A 19,102-nucleotide genomic window follows, 5' to 3' on the forward strand; every position below is an offset into this window, starting at 1 on the left:
ACAATCTCATACACTCATATCAACCAAACATGTTATGACTTCTCAGACAATACACTAAGACACGACTCGACTCATCCGGATACGTATAACCTGGTCGGATTCAGCGAATGCTTGCACTTGTGGTGGATACCTCTGCTCACCCCCGAGCTGCTCACCCCTGAGCTATGTGTTACAAGTGTTACAATGAATCAATTTTCCCTTATCACAAGGTTAGCCCTTAATGAATTTCAGGCCTCCTGCTACTCTCACCATAGGAGTCAGTCCGCTCTAGGTGAGACTAACTGACCCCTTAGAGTGTCAGGATGCAACCTTTCCTTGAATCCTTACCTAGTTATACAGATGGGGCACCACCATAGGCACCCACTAACAGGGCCATGGAATTACGTCCCGACCATTGAAGCACGACCCTGAAAACCCCACCTAGGGATTTCCAAGGAATTACGCACTGACTACAGACCAAAACATTATCAAAACAAGTAATTATTCAACACACACATATGTAAATATCCCATGCCAACCTTGGCAATTCCATCCTCCATTGTATCCCATGTCAATCTCTTTCATTCACCAATCTCAAACCACGAAAGTAGGAGTGTGTTTCATACCGACATCATGCCATATTCATTAACCAATCTTCACTCATGTCTCATGCCAAATCCATACCAACACATCATTATAATTCCATGAATCATCTCATACCAAAAGCATACTCATATCATGTTAAAACTCATGAATCACCATTCATCATTCATCTTATTCATACAAGGCCACTCAATTCATACTTAGAAAGACATAAACAATTCATACATGTATTCAACATCCAAGAACAAGGAAATCCGTCAACATACATACTCCTCGCTCAGCCCCTCGCTCAGGCAGAAGAGCCTCACTCAGGCGAGAGGTCTCTCTCGCTCAGGCGAGTACCCTCCGTCTAGGCGAGGGCTCGAGTCTGGAACAGTGGCACTGTCGCGCCCGCTCGCTTAGGCGAGACCACCCTGCCTGAGCGAGATGGGTTCTCGCTCAAAACTGGTGCTCGTCGCCTAGGCGACCGTTCGCAAAAACAGCCTGGGCGAGTTACTGCTAATCTCGCCTAGGTGAGATGTACTCGCTTGGGCGAGACAACCAGAACCCGTCACTGTTCACACAGGCAGATACATCCAAACAGATCAAAACATGTTTTTAACAACTCCCACACAGTTTATAATGGCAATCCAACATTCAACTCACGAGACCAGACCGAGCATACAAGAACACGAAATAAAACAGTAAGCCCTAACTTCCACATACTGGAAAGGACTAAGAGCAGGGTGCGTCTCCAACAGCGAAACGCGAAAGTGTTAAATCAGATCTGTCTAAAAATCTTAACCAAGAAGGGGATCTGAATTGGTTAATAAGTTTTTCACTTAGTTATATTGAATCTTGAAAGTTTCTTTAACCCTTATGACCCAATTAACCAATTTTGCAGTTCTGTGTTAATGGACTATAAAGCAATTAAGAATGATGTAAGAGAAGAGAGAAACCAAGACACAACAGTTTATACTGGTTCGATTCAAAAAGAATCTACGTCCAGTCTTCTCCTAAGTAAACCCACTTAGGAGGATTCCACTAACACAATAAACATCCAAGAATTACAAGAACACCTATATAATTCTAGAACCTAAAATCCAAAGAACTTGATCTACCAATCAAGAACTCCCCCTAGGAGCAATGCATCCACGCAATTGCACCTACGCCTACACTTTACACAATGAAGCAACTGTAATCAGAGAAACAATAAAAAAGAAACAAGAAACGAATACACCTATTGTTGTGAAAATTTGTCAATTTGCTCCTAAATTCAAGCTAGACCCATCAAGGTAGAATCAACCATCAATCTCCTTGAATCTTCACTTGAATGATCTTCAAGAATGCTTAAGAACTCTGTGAATCTCAGAGGGCTGTTTCTCAGAATGTTTTTCAGTGATTTGTAACTTTTTCCAGACCAGAAACTGATTTCAGAAAACAACTTTTATACAGAGTTCTCTACTGTCATTAATGGATTAGGAATTTACCTAATCGATTATCGTGAGTGTATTTTCACTGCCTTAGTGCAATACTCACAACTAATCCATTAGTTAAACAAATAATCAATTCATGATTGCATAAGCAAGAGTGTGATGGTTAATTACAACTTAATGCAGGCTTGATTTACATTTGATAATTTCATACAAACAACCTAATGCACAACCTAACTAAAATAGGACTAATTCTAAACTGGTAATGCACATGAGATGTAGCCTTGGACATCATCAAAACCATCTTCATATGAGTTGAAGTAGCTCCCCCTTTCAACAGAAAGCCCCAGATGCAGATTACTGAGCTAGAAGAACAAATGCGAAAGAATAGACGTAAGCCTATGACGAACCCCCAACTGGAAGTACAAACATAAGAGCGGAAAGAAATCAAGACCTGAGGTGTAGAACACTTACATAAGGCTAGGAAACGTAACTGAGCTCACTGGTTCTAGGTTGTGAGTAAACCCTAGCAGAGGAAAACAGCAGCCGCTCTAAGGGTGTGAAGGTTCTGTGTTACCAAAAATGAGCACAAAGGTTAGGATTGACAGATTAAGTCTGATTCTTCCTCTTTGGGCCAGCCTTTAGGCCCATAAGATTGGTACAACCCTTAAAATAAAAGGGACAGAATAAAAAGGGCCTTACACATAGCGCTAACTAGATACAGATCTGCTAAAAATAGAAAGTAACATTATAAACATGTTTGACATTGAGTAGAGTGAAAGGAAAAACATGTTTAAGTGTAATCTTAATCCAACAAGAACATAGGCAAATTACACTTAAGCCTTAAAAACATCAAACTAAAACCACAAATTGACCATTAAGGAGCCTAACATTATTCCTCCACAACAAATACATGAATTCAACAAAAAATGTTCAACCAACGCATTAAAATTTCTAATGTTTTCAGCACGTTTAAAACTTTGAAGAATTAGATCATAGTCTCATGTAAGGCACGTATAAGACACATGATAATTAAATTTGCTGTCAATAAAGTAATATACAATAATATATAGACCATTTATGATAGTGTCCTTTTATAATAACATTTCTTTTGCACATTCTTCACACATCTTTCAAAAATATCAGACTCAGTTTTTCATATCTGTCATCTGAAGTAAAATTAATTGCATTTGCCTAACATAACAGCTGTATCACTCATAAATTCAATGAAGTTGCATCAAGCCTTTCTAGGTCAACCTATTTGGCCAACATAAAATGAGAGAAATGGAGTCATATTTTCACAACTCCTATTCAAACAAAGTTTCAGTTTCTCTCCTCTAACAGGTTCTCTATCCATTCTCAATTTCTCAAGCTGTCTATTTTTAATCATGGTGTCTTCTGATTCTTTCGTATTGTTCTTAATAATTCATTTATTTTATGGTAAATGTGGCTGATAGAAAGTTTTCTTTTTCAGTTAAAAGTCATTTGGAAAAAGTGATTTTTTTTTTCCAGAAGATATCTCACGATAACTAAAATATTAAACCTAAAAAATGGAACCTAAGTTTGCTGAAAATTTAGTTTTTGCAGCTTTATTTTTCAACTAAGGTTGAATGGAGCTATGGTTACATATCTTGAATGTGTATTATAATGCTTGTTTCTATAATGTGATTACATATTTTATGTAGATAACAATAGTTATAGTTTTTAGATGTCAAGTATGCTATATAACTTGAATTCAGAATTTGTCACATGAAACAAAAGTGCATTAAAATTAAAATTTATAGTAAACTCTTCTTTACAGTATTTATTTTCTCACTTCAGTTTTTTCATAAACTTGTTTTTGGAATGTATAATATATATATAACTCTGAAAACTAAATAATATAGGGTGTTGAAGTGTACCTGTAAAATATTTATAAAGTGTTAAAATAGTTTTGTTCTAATAAAATATCTAAATATTTTTTTTTTAAATATTTTGAATACTTTATAATATTTTATATTTCTATAATCGATATAACTATTTGACAATCTAATATATGATATTACTTTATTTAAAATTTTTATTATAGTATAAATATAATATTATACACTAAAACAAGTTTCTTAAAATCGGTGGTTATGAAAGTATGATTTTCCTTCTTTTTTAATATTTTATACTATACGTTACTTAATATCTTAATAAAAATTCTTTAAAATTTTAAATAATTTTTATTAAGATAAACTCCAAAATATACTTCAACTTCTAATTAAATATGATAATGGATCTCATATTCACCTCACTGAAATTTGACAGACAGAAAGTTGGTATACATTTCATTCACTTGGGTTAACATGTATATGTACCCACTTAAATATTTGCTAAATAATTTGTTTTATAATTCAAATTAAAATAAGGAAAGTATGATATTATCAACAACTTATTATCATATTTTTCTCTATTAATGTCAAATAATAATAAAAAATATATATTTACATAATTTTCAAAATAAAATACTAAATGAATTAAGAGTAACTAATCATATAAAACAAAACAAGCTGGATTTTATAATTTCGTAATGAATTTAAAAAATCTGACTATATTGGTGATCTAGATATAGGAGAAATAAGAAATATATAATTCTCACTATTAAAAAAATATACTATGCATTAATTTAATTTATTAATAACATATTTATTTAAAAAATGTCATAACATATTTTATATATATATATATATATATATTATAGCTTGTGAAATCTATCAAATATAACTAAGAAGATGGCACAAAATGTATTAAATGGTGTGTTGCGTAGTCACAAATGTAGGTTTACTTTTCATTTATTCTTAGTAAGACAAAAATATTTATTATAAGAAGATAAGGTAACCATATATATTGAGTGTTAGGGTGGTGATACTTTAGACGGCACAAAAGATTAAACTACATTCATTTGAGATTGAAAAATAATAATATTTTAATTATATTATATTATTTTTTTAATTTAAAAGCATAATATATATTGTAATATTATTAAAAAAAGAGTGTCAAATAAATGTATTTTTAAGATGACTGTGAAAAAAAAAAAACTTTTTCTTTCGAGTTAGGTGGAGTCATTTACGAATTAGTGTGTTGCCGTATGCTGTGTGGTTGAAACTTTGATTGAAGACAAAGGACTTTTACTGTACGATGATAGCTTCGTACTTTGGTTCCTGTTTGTTCCTGTGTGTGTACTAAAGTTCACGTGTCTGCAGAATCAAAGGAAGTTGAAACTGAGTTGCTGCAACAATGGGGGTGCATGCTGATCCTTCATCATCTGAACTCAAATCTCTTGTGAAGGTGAAACACGTGATCAACATCGGAGTCCCAGAAAACCTAAGGTTGTCTGAGCGTAGCATCTACAAGGTTCCATGCAATCTTCGAGAAGTGAACAAGGATGCATACACTCCTCTCTGCATCTCAATAGGCCCGATTCATTTCGAAAAACCAGAACTCAACACAATGCAAGAACACAAGCTGAGATACTATCAATGCTTCTGGATTCGTGTGTCAAACGATGAAGCCATGGAGAGCTACGAACACTACCTCCTGAACAAAGAACAAGAGATTCGACAATGCTATTCGGAGAAGTTCGAATTGCCCAAAGAGAAATTCGTAGCCATGATGCTGTTGGATGCCATGTTCATCATGGAGCTTTTCTTGAGAAACCGTGAGTTGAAATCACAATCGTTTCCAGAGAGAAACATTGTTGATGATGATGATCTCATCATGACACAGTCCTGGCTCGCCAGGAACATCGCCAGGGACATGATCCTTCTGGAAAATCAAATACCCTTTTTCATTTTGTCGGAACTCTACGAAAAGGTTGTCCCAGATTACCAAAAGAAAGAAGACACTGACTTTGTTGATCTTGCTTTCAAGTACTTTGCATTCTACGACCCTCAGATTTGTCCTTCTGAAAACATAGCCAAGAAAGAAAATTGCTTTGGCTCCAAGAAACTCAAAGGTGGCAGCTTTGAGAATCTGAATCTGAATCAGAATCAGAATCAGAATCTGAAACCAGAACACAAACACTTCACTGATCTGATAAGGTTCTACTACCTTCCCACTGACAAAAAAAAAGGGCAAGCTTCTGATCATGTTCCAAGAACTGCAACAAAGCTGCAAGACTCGGGAGTGTACTTCGAGAAAGGTGGTGAGAAGAAAAAGCTACTAGACATAACCTTCGAGAAGAAACAGATTCTGAGTCTGTGTCTTTGTTTCGGTTGTTTGAAATGTTTGAACCACTTCAAGGCACGTTTTAGGATACCCCAGTTGAAGGTGGACCACAACACAGAATGTTTGTTCAGGAACCTGATTGCCCTGGAGCAGTGTCACTACCCTGAGGAAGCTTTCATCTGCAACTACGTGTCTCTGATTGATTCTCTGATACACACTCAGCTTGATGTGGAGTTGCTGGTTGAGAAGGAAGTGATTGTGCATGAGTTGGGGAGTCACAAGGAAGTGGCGTCTCTTGTGAATGGTTTGTGCAAACATGTGGTGACGAACTCAACGTGTTACTATGAGACCATAAAGGGTCTGAACGATCATTACAAGAACAAATGGTACCACACCATGGCATCGTTGAGGTTGGTGTACTTCCGAGACCTTTGGAGAGCAAGTTCCACTGTTGTTGGAATTGCTGTGCTCATTTTCGCTGTCTTCCAATTCCTTCGAGCTATTCGTGCTCTCTTCAAAATGTAAGTTTTTGGATTTTGTGTCTGAGACTTTAGTGTTTCATCGTGTCACTTTCCTTCGGTTTCAATGTAATAATAAACCTATGTTTGTTGTTGTGTTTGAAATTATCTTCATGTCGTTCTTACACAACCATAGTTTTTCAGTTCTGTTGTTCTTATACAACCAGAGTTTCGGTTCTTTCATGTTGCATTCATTATTTTACTTTTCGATCTTCACTTTTTTTTTTTAAATATAAAAATTAACTTTGCCTACCATACTACTTGTGGATCCTGAACTCATATAAGTAGTGAAAAAAAAAACATTTTATAAAAAGAAGATTTTTATATTCCGAAACAAAAAGCGAATTTAAAAGATAAATTACAAAAAAAAAGAAAGTATTTTTTACACCACTTACACCATTGGTAACTCATTCTTAGAAGTATTTTGATCATTACAAAATTAAATTTATATTTATTAAAAAAAATTAGAAAATAAAATAATAAATGTAAAGTGTATATAAAAATTTGGTGGACAAACAAATAATAGTATGAACAATGAAAGGAATCTAAAAGTTTAGAAAAAATGATAGGTTAAAGTCTTTTATTTACAAATTTCACAGACTACTTATTTAGGTAAAAAATATTATTTTATTATTTTATTTTAATAAAAAATAAAAATTAATCTATTTTAATTCTATTTATGAAAACTTTGCCAAATTAATAAAAAGAATTTGTCAAAAGATAATTATCCAAAAATTGAAAAAAATAATAGATTAACAAAGCTTTTTCGTAAATAAGTTCTATATATATATATATATATATATATTTCAAACCAACACGCTCCTCTTTTCTAATATTTTGTTTGTTCATTATCTCTACTACTTTCAAACTTTTATTCATGAAACACGAGAGAGTTTTAATTTTTTTTATTGTACTGCGACTTCAAACATAAAACTAAAAGACTAAAAGAAAATCATGTTTATTAGAGTTACGACTTGTTTTGTTTTGTCATAAAATCATTTTTCCAAGCACAATAAAATTGTTCCAATCACTGAAAAAAATGTCCATTCAGACACTAAAAAGAATTGTGAATCCAAGCACGATTTACATATTTACATAAGGAAAATAATGTTTTGACAAATTTTTTTTTTTGACAAAGTTACTATAAATGGAATTAAAATAGATTATTATTTTATTTTTTAACCAAAATAAAATAATAAACTAATAATTTTTTACTTAAATTAGTAATTTGTCAAAAAGTTTGTTAAAAAACTTTGTTAACCAATCACTTCCCTTTACATAATTTTGATAAAAAAAAAACTATCTAAATCAGCGATTTAAAATAAATTGAACCATTTTTTATTGCAAGTTATGCAAAACCAAATTTTATTATACTTAGAATCAAAATTTTGATAAGGTGGATATCACAGTAGGACTTGTTACCCTGTCACAGTGATTTAATATTTCGAACCAAGACTCACGTTACTTTTAATATAATTGAAAACACAAACCGTGTTTCTATCCATTCCCCTGTTCACACTTCAGAACAAGTGCACTCCAACTGTTTGCATTTATAACATTTGCAGAATTCTCATCGGTTAATCGTGGAAAAAGAAATCGATCTCATAGCTGACACACAAAATTGCTAATCTGATAAAAAAAACAAGCATACCTTTCTTTCAACCTCAGTTGTTAGCATTTGTGTGGCAAGATTCTAACATCATATCAGTGTTAATATTTTGGTCTAAGCACACCAATGACCCTTAGAAAGTTCAAAATAGCAAACAAGAACACAGCAGTTCCCACGATAGTTGAACTGAATCTCCAAGGGTCACGGAAATACACAGATTTCAGCATACCCATGTAGTGTTTCCAACGGCAGTTGTAGTGTTCATTGAGTTCCCTAGTGATTCTGCCATAATAGTTTGAAGTCACCACAACATGTCTGCAAAGACAATTTATCATAGTTGCTAACTCATTGTGGCTTCCAAGTTCATGCACAATTATTTCACTGTCCACCAAAAGCTCTACATCATCTTGAGTGTGAATTAAGGAGTCAATTAGATTCACATAGTTGCATATGAAAGGCTGGTCTGAATAGTGGCACTGTTCCAAAGCAATGAGGTTTCTTAGTATACATTCTGTCACCTGGTCTACCTTCAAATGGGGTATTTGCAAACGAGATTTGAAACATTCACTGAATGGTAAGCAACCAAAACACAAGAACCAGCTCAGAATTGGAGATTTCTCAAACTTTACATCCAAATAGCTCCTTCCTTCTACAGATTCAAAACTAACACCTGCTTCATTCAACTTTGTTGCAGTCCTCAGAACAGATTCCACAGCACAAGGAGTGAAATGTGATGAATTCATGTTAACCTGGATTTGTCTAGGAAGGTAGGTGTATCTGATCAAATCAGTGAAGTTTAAGCAAGATTCACAATTCTTGATCATCTCCACCTTTTGAATTGACTTGTGTGGATAATAGTCTTCAAAGTAGTTCAAGGCAAGTTCAGTGAACTTGAGACAGTTTTCCTTGGTGTCACTATCTCCAAGGATGACCCTTTTGTGCAACTCCTCCAACACAAACATCGGAAGCTGGTTTTCTAACAGTGACAAGTCACGTTGAGTCATCTTGCAAATCCATGATGTGGTGAACATCACATCATTCTTCTGTTCAGATTTGTTTGTTCTTCTCAGAAACAGTTCCATGATGAAGACTGAGTCTAGCAGGATCATGTCCACAAAGTTTTCCTTCTTGTGGAGTTCTGGCTCGGAGTAAGAGTTCCCTATCTTTTCTCTGTTCTCTTCAAGGAAGATTTTGTACTGTGAGAAAGCTAAACACTGCTTGTGAGATAAACGTTTCCAGAAGGCATGAAAATACCTTTGCTTCAGTTTTTCCTGCTTCAGCTCCGGCTTTTCACTGTGAAGAGGGCCTATTGAGATGAAATATGGTGTATACGCTTCAACATTCAGTTTATGGAGATGGTGAGGAACCTTGTAGATGCAACACTGATCATGCATCTCAGGCTCAATCTGTTCAGGAATGTTAACTATGTGCTGAATCTGAGGCTTATTTTCAGGTATAGCAGTAAAAGTAGTAGCAGAAGTCATTGAAACACAACTTTTTTTCTGACAGCAAGGAAAAACCAGGTTGTTGAATGAAACCTTCAAACCTTGATTTTGGTCTGAATTCCTTGGATGCTTTCAGATTTCAAAATGGCCTGCATTTCACATTCATTTGAGAAAACATGAAAAACTGATATCTGGTGAAAAAAATAACAAGAATTTTGAACTTGAAACATACTAACACACATCAAACACCTATGGAAAGACACACATGTTACACAATCATAACAAGCATGGTAACACAAAAATGTTTTTCCTTTGTCAAATGAGTCATTCTAGAGATAAAACACAAACCTAGGTGGTTCTGGTAAACTTGAATAGAAAATGTTTCACTGGTGTGTTACAGCTTGCAAGGCCTAAAAAGATAGGATTAACACCTTCTTGTAACTTTCATACTCTGCTGCTACCTTGGTATGTGAGCTATTATGATGCAGTTTTTGTCTGTTTGCAATGATGCATGTGCATTTGTTTATAACAAAACGGGAATGTTTAATTATAGTAACTCTGCTTAATTATTGTTAATGTTGGCAAAAGTGTGAGTGGTCCACCATTGATAGTTTTCTTAAGATGTGGTCTTTCTTCCCACATGCTATTTTGTTACTATTTATTGACTGATTTAACAACTTTGGTTCACTTTGCTGATTTGTATTCATTCAAAAATTTGTTGAACATTATGAAAGAGTTTGAGTTTTTTCTTCCTTAGATACACGAATTCATCATCACATGTGTTCAATTTCAAAATTATGGTCTAAAAATGGTGAATTTGTGAGAGCCTTCTAGAGAAAATGAATGTGCAGTGTTATTTTGTTTTATCTTTTGGATGGGGTAACGTGCTCTGTGCTGCTTCGTCTCCATTTTCAAAGTTCATGACTTTTTTACACTTTAGCTGGGACACAGTAGTAGTATTAGGTAAAACTTTAACTTTCTTTCTTTTAGGTCTCTCATAATAAGACTAATAAATTCAAACCCAATTACATTTTAACATGTTTCTAAGAGGGTTAGAAAATCATGGAATCACTAAGACAAAACAATGAAAAAAAAACACGAATAAATATTCATATTGATCAAACATAAATATAGACTATATGTAACTTTTTGATTCTAACGATGAAGATGAATATATGCTAATTTATCAATATAATTGAGATATCGTAAGATCTTTGGTTAATAAATATTTGGTAAAGTCTTGGTATCATATATGAATGCCCTTTTAGAATAAATAATCATGTTCACATTTAGAAAATTTACATCTTAAAAAAATTACACATTACGAAGGTTATGATATGAACTAGTACCCACCTATCCGTGGTGGCAATAAAAAAATGAAATCAATTATTTTTAATAAATAAAGGAGAAAGTAAAGACTTTTTTAAGTCCTTGTAGTTGACCTAATCTTTTCTCATGTAAGATCTAATTTATTTATGACAAGACACGTATATTTACTTCTATTAATTAAAATATGTATATATCCTTTAACATTATAGAAATAAAGTTTTATTTTGTTAGTTTTACTATCTCTATAGACTTACATAAATTTTAAGAATATGAATTACCATCCATATTATCCTATATTTTATTTTATTATTTAAAAATTAATTTAGTAAACAAACTAAATAATAAATTCTTTAAAATATATGTATGATTATTCGCAACATATATTTAATTTTTTAAATTCAAATAGGATAAATCTTATGTAATAAAATTTACTTAATAATTTACAATATTAATGTATAGTTTATAATATATCTTCCCTTATTATATAATCATAATCTTCAAGGATGTTAAGTATAATCTCTTGATCTATTTTATACTCTAAATGATGTTTTCATTACTCAATTGAAACTCAAAACTAAAAATATCAACACAGGAAATCTTTTTATAAAAAACTCAGTAAGTCTGGTTTCGTTATGAACAAAAATACATAGAAGACAATCAAATAAATAGTTTTATAAATACACTTTTATTTGATTTTTGAGAAAAAAAAAATAAACATTTTAAAAAATCATGATAATAACCAAAAGTAATGGTTCTAGAAAAGTTGTAGTTGTAGAGTATCAATCAATACCTTTTCTACTTAATTGATTTCTTTCTAAGATCATTTCTTTTTAAATATCTTTTCCATTTTTTAGATTTAAAAATGATATTTTTTCATTTTATCTTATACGTCACACGTCTAGGTATTTTTTAAATATGCATGTTATTAAATTAATATATAAAATAAAATTATATTTATTAAAAATTAAAAATAAAAAAAAAAATATATCAGATAAGAAAATAATTGTTAATAAATAAGAAAAGGAGAAAAAACAAAAATTTTATAAAAGTTTATAAAAATAACTGATAATTTTTAAAAATATAATAAATAATTAAATTTTAAAAGATAAAATTAAAATTTTGAAATGTAATCATAAAAGAGGTATTTTCTTTGTATATTATTTTATACATTGTTATAGAAAGTCAAAAGTTTGACCTTAAAGATTAAAATGAGTGGTATTTGAATTAAAATTATTTAATGATTATTTACATTAAAGTTCATTAATTCAAACTAATTACTACATGCATGATTTAAATTGTTGCATCCGAATCAAATCACGTGTTAAATTATTTATTCATATGTAGAAATTAATTAACATTTTTCACGCACTGGATTTAACATTTTTCCTCAAAACTGATGAAGCAAGAATCCAATCTAATCAATGCAATTAACACAAAAAACAACTATATCCATTCATAATCAGTTGAACAGTGTTACAATGAAATGAAGTGATTACATTAATTTCATTACAGTTCACAACATCAAGAAGAAGTTCATCGTTTTGGATGATACAAACCAGTAACACGAAGAAAGTTAACAATGGCGAATAAGAAGATAACAACTCCTACAACAGTTGAACTCAGTCTCCAAGGATCACGGAAATACACTGATCTCAACATACCCATATAATGCTTCCAATAACTATTGTAGTGATCATTGAGTTTCCTTGTGATTTTCCCATAATAGTTGCAATTCACAACCACATGCTTGCAAAGACCATTGATCATAGTTGCCAATTCACTGTGGCACCCAAGTTCGTGTTCAATGATTTCCTTGTCCACCAACAACTCAACATCGTCTTTGGTATGAATCAGCGAATCAATCAGAGAAACATAGTTGCACATGAAGGGTTGATCTGGATAGTGACACTGTTCCAGGGCAATGAGGTTCCTCAGAACACATTCTGTTGTCTGAAGCACTTTTAACTGAGGGATTCTGAAACGGGCTTTTACACATGTGAAACATGGAAGACAACCTAGGCAGAGAAACCAGCTCAAAACTCGAATCTCTTGAAACTTTATGTCTAACAAACACTTGTGGTGCCCTTTCTCAAAGCTAACTCCTGCTTCGTTCAACTTTGTTGCTGTTTTGAGAACACGTTCGTTTTTGCTGCATGGAGTGAAGTGTTGTGATGGATTCCAATCCTTGGCATGAACCTTTTCTGGAAGGTAGAAACGCCTCACCAAGTCGGTGAAGTGATTGCAGGATGAGAAGTTCTTGAGAATGGTTTTTTTGTCTGGTGTTGTGGTGTGTGAATAGTAATCTTCAAAGTAGTTGAATGCAAGCTCAAGAAAGGTTAAATCGCTTAGCTTGTGAACACTTTTGTATAGATTTTCCATGAGAAAAAACGGAAGCTGGTTTTCAAGTAGTAACATGTCTCTCTGGATGTTCTTGCAGATCCATGGTGTGGTGAATATGTGGTCATTTTTCTGTTCAGATTTTCTCAGAAAGAGCTCTATGATGAAGACTGAGTCTAACAACATCATGTTCACAAACTCGTCTTTGCTGAGACAACCTGGCTCTGAATAGCTTTGTTTGATGGTTTCAATGTTGTCAGTGAGGAAGGTTTTGTAACTGGCCAAAGCCCTTTTGTTTGTGACACGTTCCCAGAAGGAAAGAAAGTACCTTTGCTTCTGTTTATGCATTGGCTCTAGTTCTGGTTTTTTGTTGTGGTGAAAAGGGCCAATTGAGATCAAAATTGGTTCATAGGGTTCACCTTCGTTCAACTTTCTGAGTTTTGGAGGAACCTTGTAAATACAACACAGTTCATGACTCAGTTCTTGCTGAATTTCTTTAGGAATGTCAATTATGTGTTCTATCTGGGGATCTGTTTCAGGTACTGCAGTGTAGGTAGCAGTAGAAGAATCCATTGAAACAACCTATGACAGAATCACTAGTTACTGACACAAACTTAATCAACACTGACAAATGAATCAAAGGTGAAACACATGGCTTGTTAAATTTGTAATTACCTGTGATCTGCAAAGGCTCTTAGTTCAAAAGAGTCACTTTCTTCCAAAATGGTACCATCAGATATGCACGAAACTCTCTTCTTCCTGAATTTCTGTGCTAATTAATGTGTCTGAACTTGGTTCATTACCGAAGCTATTGGAGACTAATTTATACGTGCAATGACCTGTGTTAGATTTTCTATTCGTGTCTCGCATGATGTGTACTTAAATTCCCACTTGTTATTTTATGTTACAAGCTTGCTGTGATGAATTCGTTTAATATTCATATGAATTTTCAACATTTTGTCGTGTCTCTCTGAAGACATTTTCCATACAAGAAAAATATTAATATTTTGAGAACAGTCTAATGTGTAAATCTGTAGATCTAAACTGTTGCCAATTTTATGTCAGAATAGAACTCTCATCACCCATGACTTTTAGATAAATGAGTGATGTCACCCAAATATATATTTATATATATATATATATATATGGGAAGTTTAATATACTTAATGTCAATTTATAATAAATGTAAATTTCATTCTACAAATCAATTTTACAAGATAATACGAGGTTTAAAATCTAATTTTTGAGATGATATGAGATTCAAAACACTACTAAAAATTCTTATATTATATGAGATTTTTTTTTGCAAATTTGTTAAAAAAATTTGCAGAAAAAGACTTTTTCTGCTATTTTTTTTAAAGAATTTTAATTGGCAGGTAATTCTTTCGTAGGTAATTATTTTCTACAAAATTATAAAATTCGTAAGTATTTTCTACAAAATTTGTTGCAAAAAGTGTTTTATACAAAAATATTTTGCAAAAAAAAATGGCAACAATTTTCTGCAAATTTTTTTCATAATAAAATTTATCAGTATTTCCTAAAAAAAAATTTGAAAACATAATTGACAGAAAATATAAGTTTTTTTAGTAATGCAAGTTAGTATTTTATTGAAATTTGTTATTTATTGGATCTATTGGTTCATTTGCTATATCATTCATTGACGACTAATCTCATGCTCGAAATATATAAGTTGGTGTGAGAAAGTTTAATGGACGCATCGACCAATTCATAATATATAAATTGTTACATATCTCACTTTACGAACCGATTTTATAAAATTAAGATTTAAAATCATGTTATATATATATATATATATATATAATAACTCAACTTTTTGTTTGAATCATGGTTAAAGAACAATTTTTAAACCTAACTCACATTCCATAGGTTCTTAGAAATGGAAAATTAGAGAAATGTTCCACATAATAACGCATTAAAGTTTTTTTTTTTTTTTTGTGTTGAAAATCTTCTTGATCAGATAATGCATTAAAGTTTTTGTGTTGAAAATCTTCTTGAGATTTTTTTCCAACTAGTAAGGTATACTTTATGCAGTCAATGCAAAATGAAATGATCTATATAATATTTGCTACTTTGGCATGGAGAAGCATGATATCATTCATGACTTGAGAAGAGGGTCATGAGTAATTAAATATCAACCATTATGTTTGCATGATGGAGAATATATATGATTTTATATTCTGGGTTTAATTTTCAATTACAAACACAGTTACTAAATTAATCACAACAACCTTAACTTTATTGGGTTTTGCAATGATGTTGTGTGTAGTTATTAAATAAAGAAGATTGATATGATTTATAATTAAGAAGAGAATATGCATAATTGTTTTCTTTTCAAACCCAGTTCACATTTCAAAATATATAGAAAATAGTTTTCTTAATGATTATTAGTATTGCCATTTCTTTCTTAGTTGTTTAAAATGGATAGGTTAGTTTGTTTAGTAAATAGAAAAAATATGATGATTCTTCATTGTATGTTAAACATGAATTTTGATTGTCTACTGGATTTTTTTGTGTTGTTCTTCTACTGTGTCTTCATAATACACTGATTTACCATTAATTTTGAAGTTTTAAAATATATTAAAAAGATATTTAAAATACCAATACAGTATATTTTTAATGCACAGTAGAAGACAACACAAAAAATTAGTAAAAAATCTGAACTCGTTAAACATCGTCTAAGAAGGAGAGACACTATGATAATTCGAAAGGTTTTGGTTTCTACCAGTTAGAAAAGTAGAAAATAGCAAACAATTAGGACTTTGAGCTTGTTGATAAGGATTTGGATTCTAGTATTTGGAAAAAAGAGTTATTAAATGAATTAATGTTCGGTAGTAGTTAAAAAATAGTCAAAGAAAGAGTAAAAAAATGTCAACACTTAGTGGAGGTAAATTGAATAAAATAAAATAAAAGTGAGAATTAGTATAGAAAGACTTAGAATTGAGTGAGGGGAATATGAATTGGCCAAAGTCATCAAATTTCTAGAATACTTACTAAAGCTTACCTCCTTATTTTAAGTTTATATGTTTGTTTTAGTTTGAAGCCACTTATAAGATGATTGAGTTTGATGCCTAATGCACTACATTATTTAATAATTTTTAGTAATATTTTCTTAGTTATATTTATTTAACATGTTGAAAGAAGAAAATTTCCACACACTATAGTAATATTTTTAAAATAAATGTCACTATTAATAATATAAACATAATATTATGACATTTTTTAGATAAATGTTACGTGTATGGTATTTTTTTTTAATGTTAAAAGGAATAATTTGTTATGAAAAATATAATGAAAATATCATCATGTCCTCACTGTATTACATAAATTTATGACCTTCAAAATAGTATTGAATATGAAAAATATGATAGTACATGTCAAGGATTTGGTTCTACACTATCGAGATTTGTGAAAGGAGAATTACAAGGAATATCCTCACATTTTTCATATATATTTTTGTTGTTGAATTAGGTAATCTTACAAAAATAAAACATGAGTTTAAAGAAAATGGTTATATAATCATTTCACGCAATGGATTTAACAGTTTTCCTCAAAACTGATGAGGTAAGAGTTGAATTTAATCAATGCAAGTGATACAAAAAAGGAACCAGATTCATTCGTTATTGATTGAACAGTGTTGCAATGAAATGAAGTGACAACAACAAAAACAGTTCATCGTTTTGGATACAAACCAGTAATATGAAGAAAGGTGAAAATGGCAAATAAGAAGATAACAACTCCTACAAGAGTTGAGGTTATTCTCCAAGGATCGCGGAAATACACTGACCTTAACACACCCATATAATGCTTCCAGTTACTATTGTAGTGATCATTGAGTTTACTTGTGATATTTCCATAATTGTTGCCATTCACCTCCACATGCTTGCAAAGACCATTTATCATAGTTGCCAATTCAGTGTGGGAGCCAAGTTCATGTTCAATGATACCCTTGTCCACCAACAACTCCACATCCTCTGTGCTGTGAATCAGTGAGTCAATCAGAGAAACATAGTTGCACATGAAAGGTTGGTCTGGATAGTGGCACTGTTCCAAGGCAATGAGGTTCCTCAGAACACATTCTGTTGTTTGAAGCACTCTTAACTGAGGGATTTGGAAACGGGTTTTTACACATGTGAAACATGGTACGCAACCTAGGCAAAGAAACCAGCTGCAACATGGAATCTTCTGGAGCTTTATGTCCAACAAACTCTTATGGCGCACTTTCTCAAAGCTAACTCCTGCTTCATTCAACTTTGTTGCAGTCTGGAAGGTAGAAACGCCTTACCAAGTCAGTGAAGTGGTTGCAAGATGAGAAGTTGTTGACAATGTTTTGTTTATCAGGTGTTGAGGTGTGTGGATAGTAATCTTCAAAGTATTTAAATGCAAGCTCAAGAAAGCTTAGCTTGTTTTGCTCGTCAACTCTTTGTTGGGAATCCAAAAGATCCATCACTATTTCGTATAAATCTTCCAAGAGATAAAATGGAAGCTGGTTTTCAAGTAGTAACAGGTCTCTCTGGATGCTCTTGCAGATCCATGGTGTGGTGAATATGTGGTCATTTTGCTGTTCAGAAATGTTGGATTTTCTCAGAAAGAGCTCCATGATGAAGACTGAGTCTAACAACATCATGTTCACAAACTCATCTTTACTAAGGCTAGTTGGCTCTGAATACATGTGTTCTATGGTATCAAAGTTTTTACTGAGGAAGGCTCTGTAGGCCAAAGCCCCTTCGTTTGTCACACGTCTCAGGAAGGCTTTAAAGTACCTTTGCTTCTGTTTATGCATTGGCTCTAGTTCTGGTTTTTTGTTGTGGTGAAAAGGGCCAATTGAGATTAAAATTGGTTCATAGGCTTCACCTTCATTCAACTTTCTGAGATTGAGAGGAACTTTGTAAATACAACACAGATCATGCAGTGCAGGCTGAATTTCATCAGGAATGCCAATTATGTGTTCTATCTGAGGATCTGTTTCAGGTACTGCGGTGGAGGTAGAAGCAGAAGAATCCATTGAAACTGTTCAACCTATGGCAAAATCACTGCTTGGTTACTGACACAACCTTAATCAACAGTGACAAAGGAAATCAAAATGGTTACTGAGAATGAATTAAGTTAACAAAGGTGAAACAAGGTCTGTTAAATTTGTGATTACCTGTGATCTGCAAGGCTCTTAGTTCAAAAAAAATCACTTTCTTCCAAAATGGTACCGTCAGATATGCATGAAACTCTCTTCCCTGAACTTCTAATGTGTCTGAATTTGTTTCATTACCAAAGCTCTGGGATACTAATTATACGTGCAATTTATTTGTCTACATCGACTTATATGTTACATTTTCTATTCATGTTGTGTTCTTAAATTCCCACTTGTTATTTTATGCTACATACTTGCTGTGATGAATTCATTTATATATTCATATGAATTTTCAACATTTTGTCGTGTATCTCTGAAGACATTTTCAGTACAATAAAAATATAAATATTTTGAGAGCAGTATAGCTGTAGATCTAAAGCTGTTACCAATTTTATGTCAGAATAGAACTCTCATCGCAGATGACTTTTAGATAAATGAGTGATCTCACCCATACTATTCAAAGGAATTTGTATCTTTTGCAGATGAGAAAGTGTTGAAGGTATAAAAATAAATGTATATTGAATCCCAGTTTGAAC

The 19,102-nt window shown here is 32.3% G+C and overlaps 3 protein-coding genes and 1 pseudogene across 9 annotated transcripts; 1 reads left to right on the top strand and 3 right to left on the bottom strand.

Annotated features, from left to right (window-relative positions):
- The first annotated feature begins 3,238 nt into the window (after window positions 1-3,238).
- On the top strand, window positions 3,239-6,872 carry LOC114167495 (UPF0481 protein At3g47200-like). Its single transcript, XM_028052592.2, has 2 exons — window positions 3,239-3,338; window positions 5,222-6,872. Exon 2 carries the CDS (start codon window positions 5,256-5,258, stop codon window positions 6,708-6,710), a length of 1,455 nt encoding a protein of 484 aa, XP_027908393.1. The 5' UTR covers window positions 3,239-3,338; window positions 5,222-5,255; the 3' UTR covers window positions 6,711-6,872.
- Window positions 6,873-8,197: 1,325 nt separating this feature from the next.
- LOC114165714 (UPF0481 protein At3g47200-like) lies at window positions 8,198-10,261 on the bottom strand. Of its 6 annotated transcripts, none has more exons than XM_028050285.2 (2): window positions 10,106-10,261; window positions 8,198-9,906 (listed from the first exon to the last, which is right to left on the bottom strand). In XM_028050285.2, exon 2 carries the CDS (start codon window positions 9,794-9,796, stop codon window positions 8,414-8,416), a length of 1,383 nt encoding a protein of 460 aa, XP_027906086.1. In that variant the 5' UTR covers window positions 9,797-9,906; window positions 10,106-10,261; the 3' UTR covers window positions 8,198-8,413. The 6 variants fall into 6 exon arrangements, with proteins under 6 accessions (XP_027906086.1, XP_027906087.1, XP_027906088.1 ...); XM_028050286.2 differs by lacking the exon at window positions 10,106-10,261 and adding an exon at window positions 9,990-10,103; XM_028050287.2 differs by lacking the exon at window positions 10,106-10,261 and adding an exon at window positions 9,994-10,086.
- Window positions 10,262-12,513: 2,252 nt separating this feature from the next.
- LOC114166380 (UPF0481 protein At3g47200-like) lies at window positions 12,514-14,236 on the bottom strand. The gene is made up of 2 exons (XM_028051098.2): window positions 14,099-14,236; window positions 12,514-14,005 (listed from the first exon to the last, which is right to left on the bottom strand). The coding sequence occupies exon 2, from the start codon at window positions 13,994-13,996 to the stop codon at window positions 12,620-12,622; it is 1,377 nt and encodes a 458-aa protein (XP_027906899.2). The 5' UTR covers window positions 13,997-14,005; window positions 14,099-14,236; the 3' UTR covers window positions 12,514-12,619.
- Window positions 14,237-17,113: 2,877 nt separating this feature from the next.
- Window positions 17,114-18,793, bottom strand: LOC114166899 (UPF0481 protein At3g47200-like; annotated as a pseudogene). Its single transcript, XR_014985317.1, has 2 exons — window positions 18,588-18,793; window positions 17,114-18,460 (listed from the first exon to the last, which is right to left on the bottom strand). The product of XR_014985317.1 is annotated as a UPF0481 protein At3g47200-like (transcript).
- Window positions 18,794-19,102: the final 309 nt, after the last annotated feature.

The sequence above is a fragment of the Vigna unguiculata genome, chromosome 10 (genome assembly GCF_037176805.1).
Source record: "Vigna unguiculata cultivar grain cowpea cultivar isolate G323 ecotype 2 chromosome 10, ASM3717680v1, whole genome shotgun sequence".
In the NCBI taxonomy this organism is placed as follows: domain Eukaryota; kingdom Viridiplantae; phylum Streptophyta; class Magnoliopsida; order Fabales; family Fabaceae; genus Vigna; species Vigna unguiculata.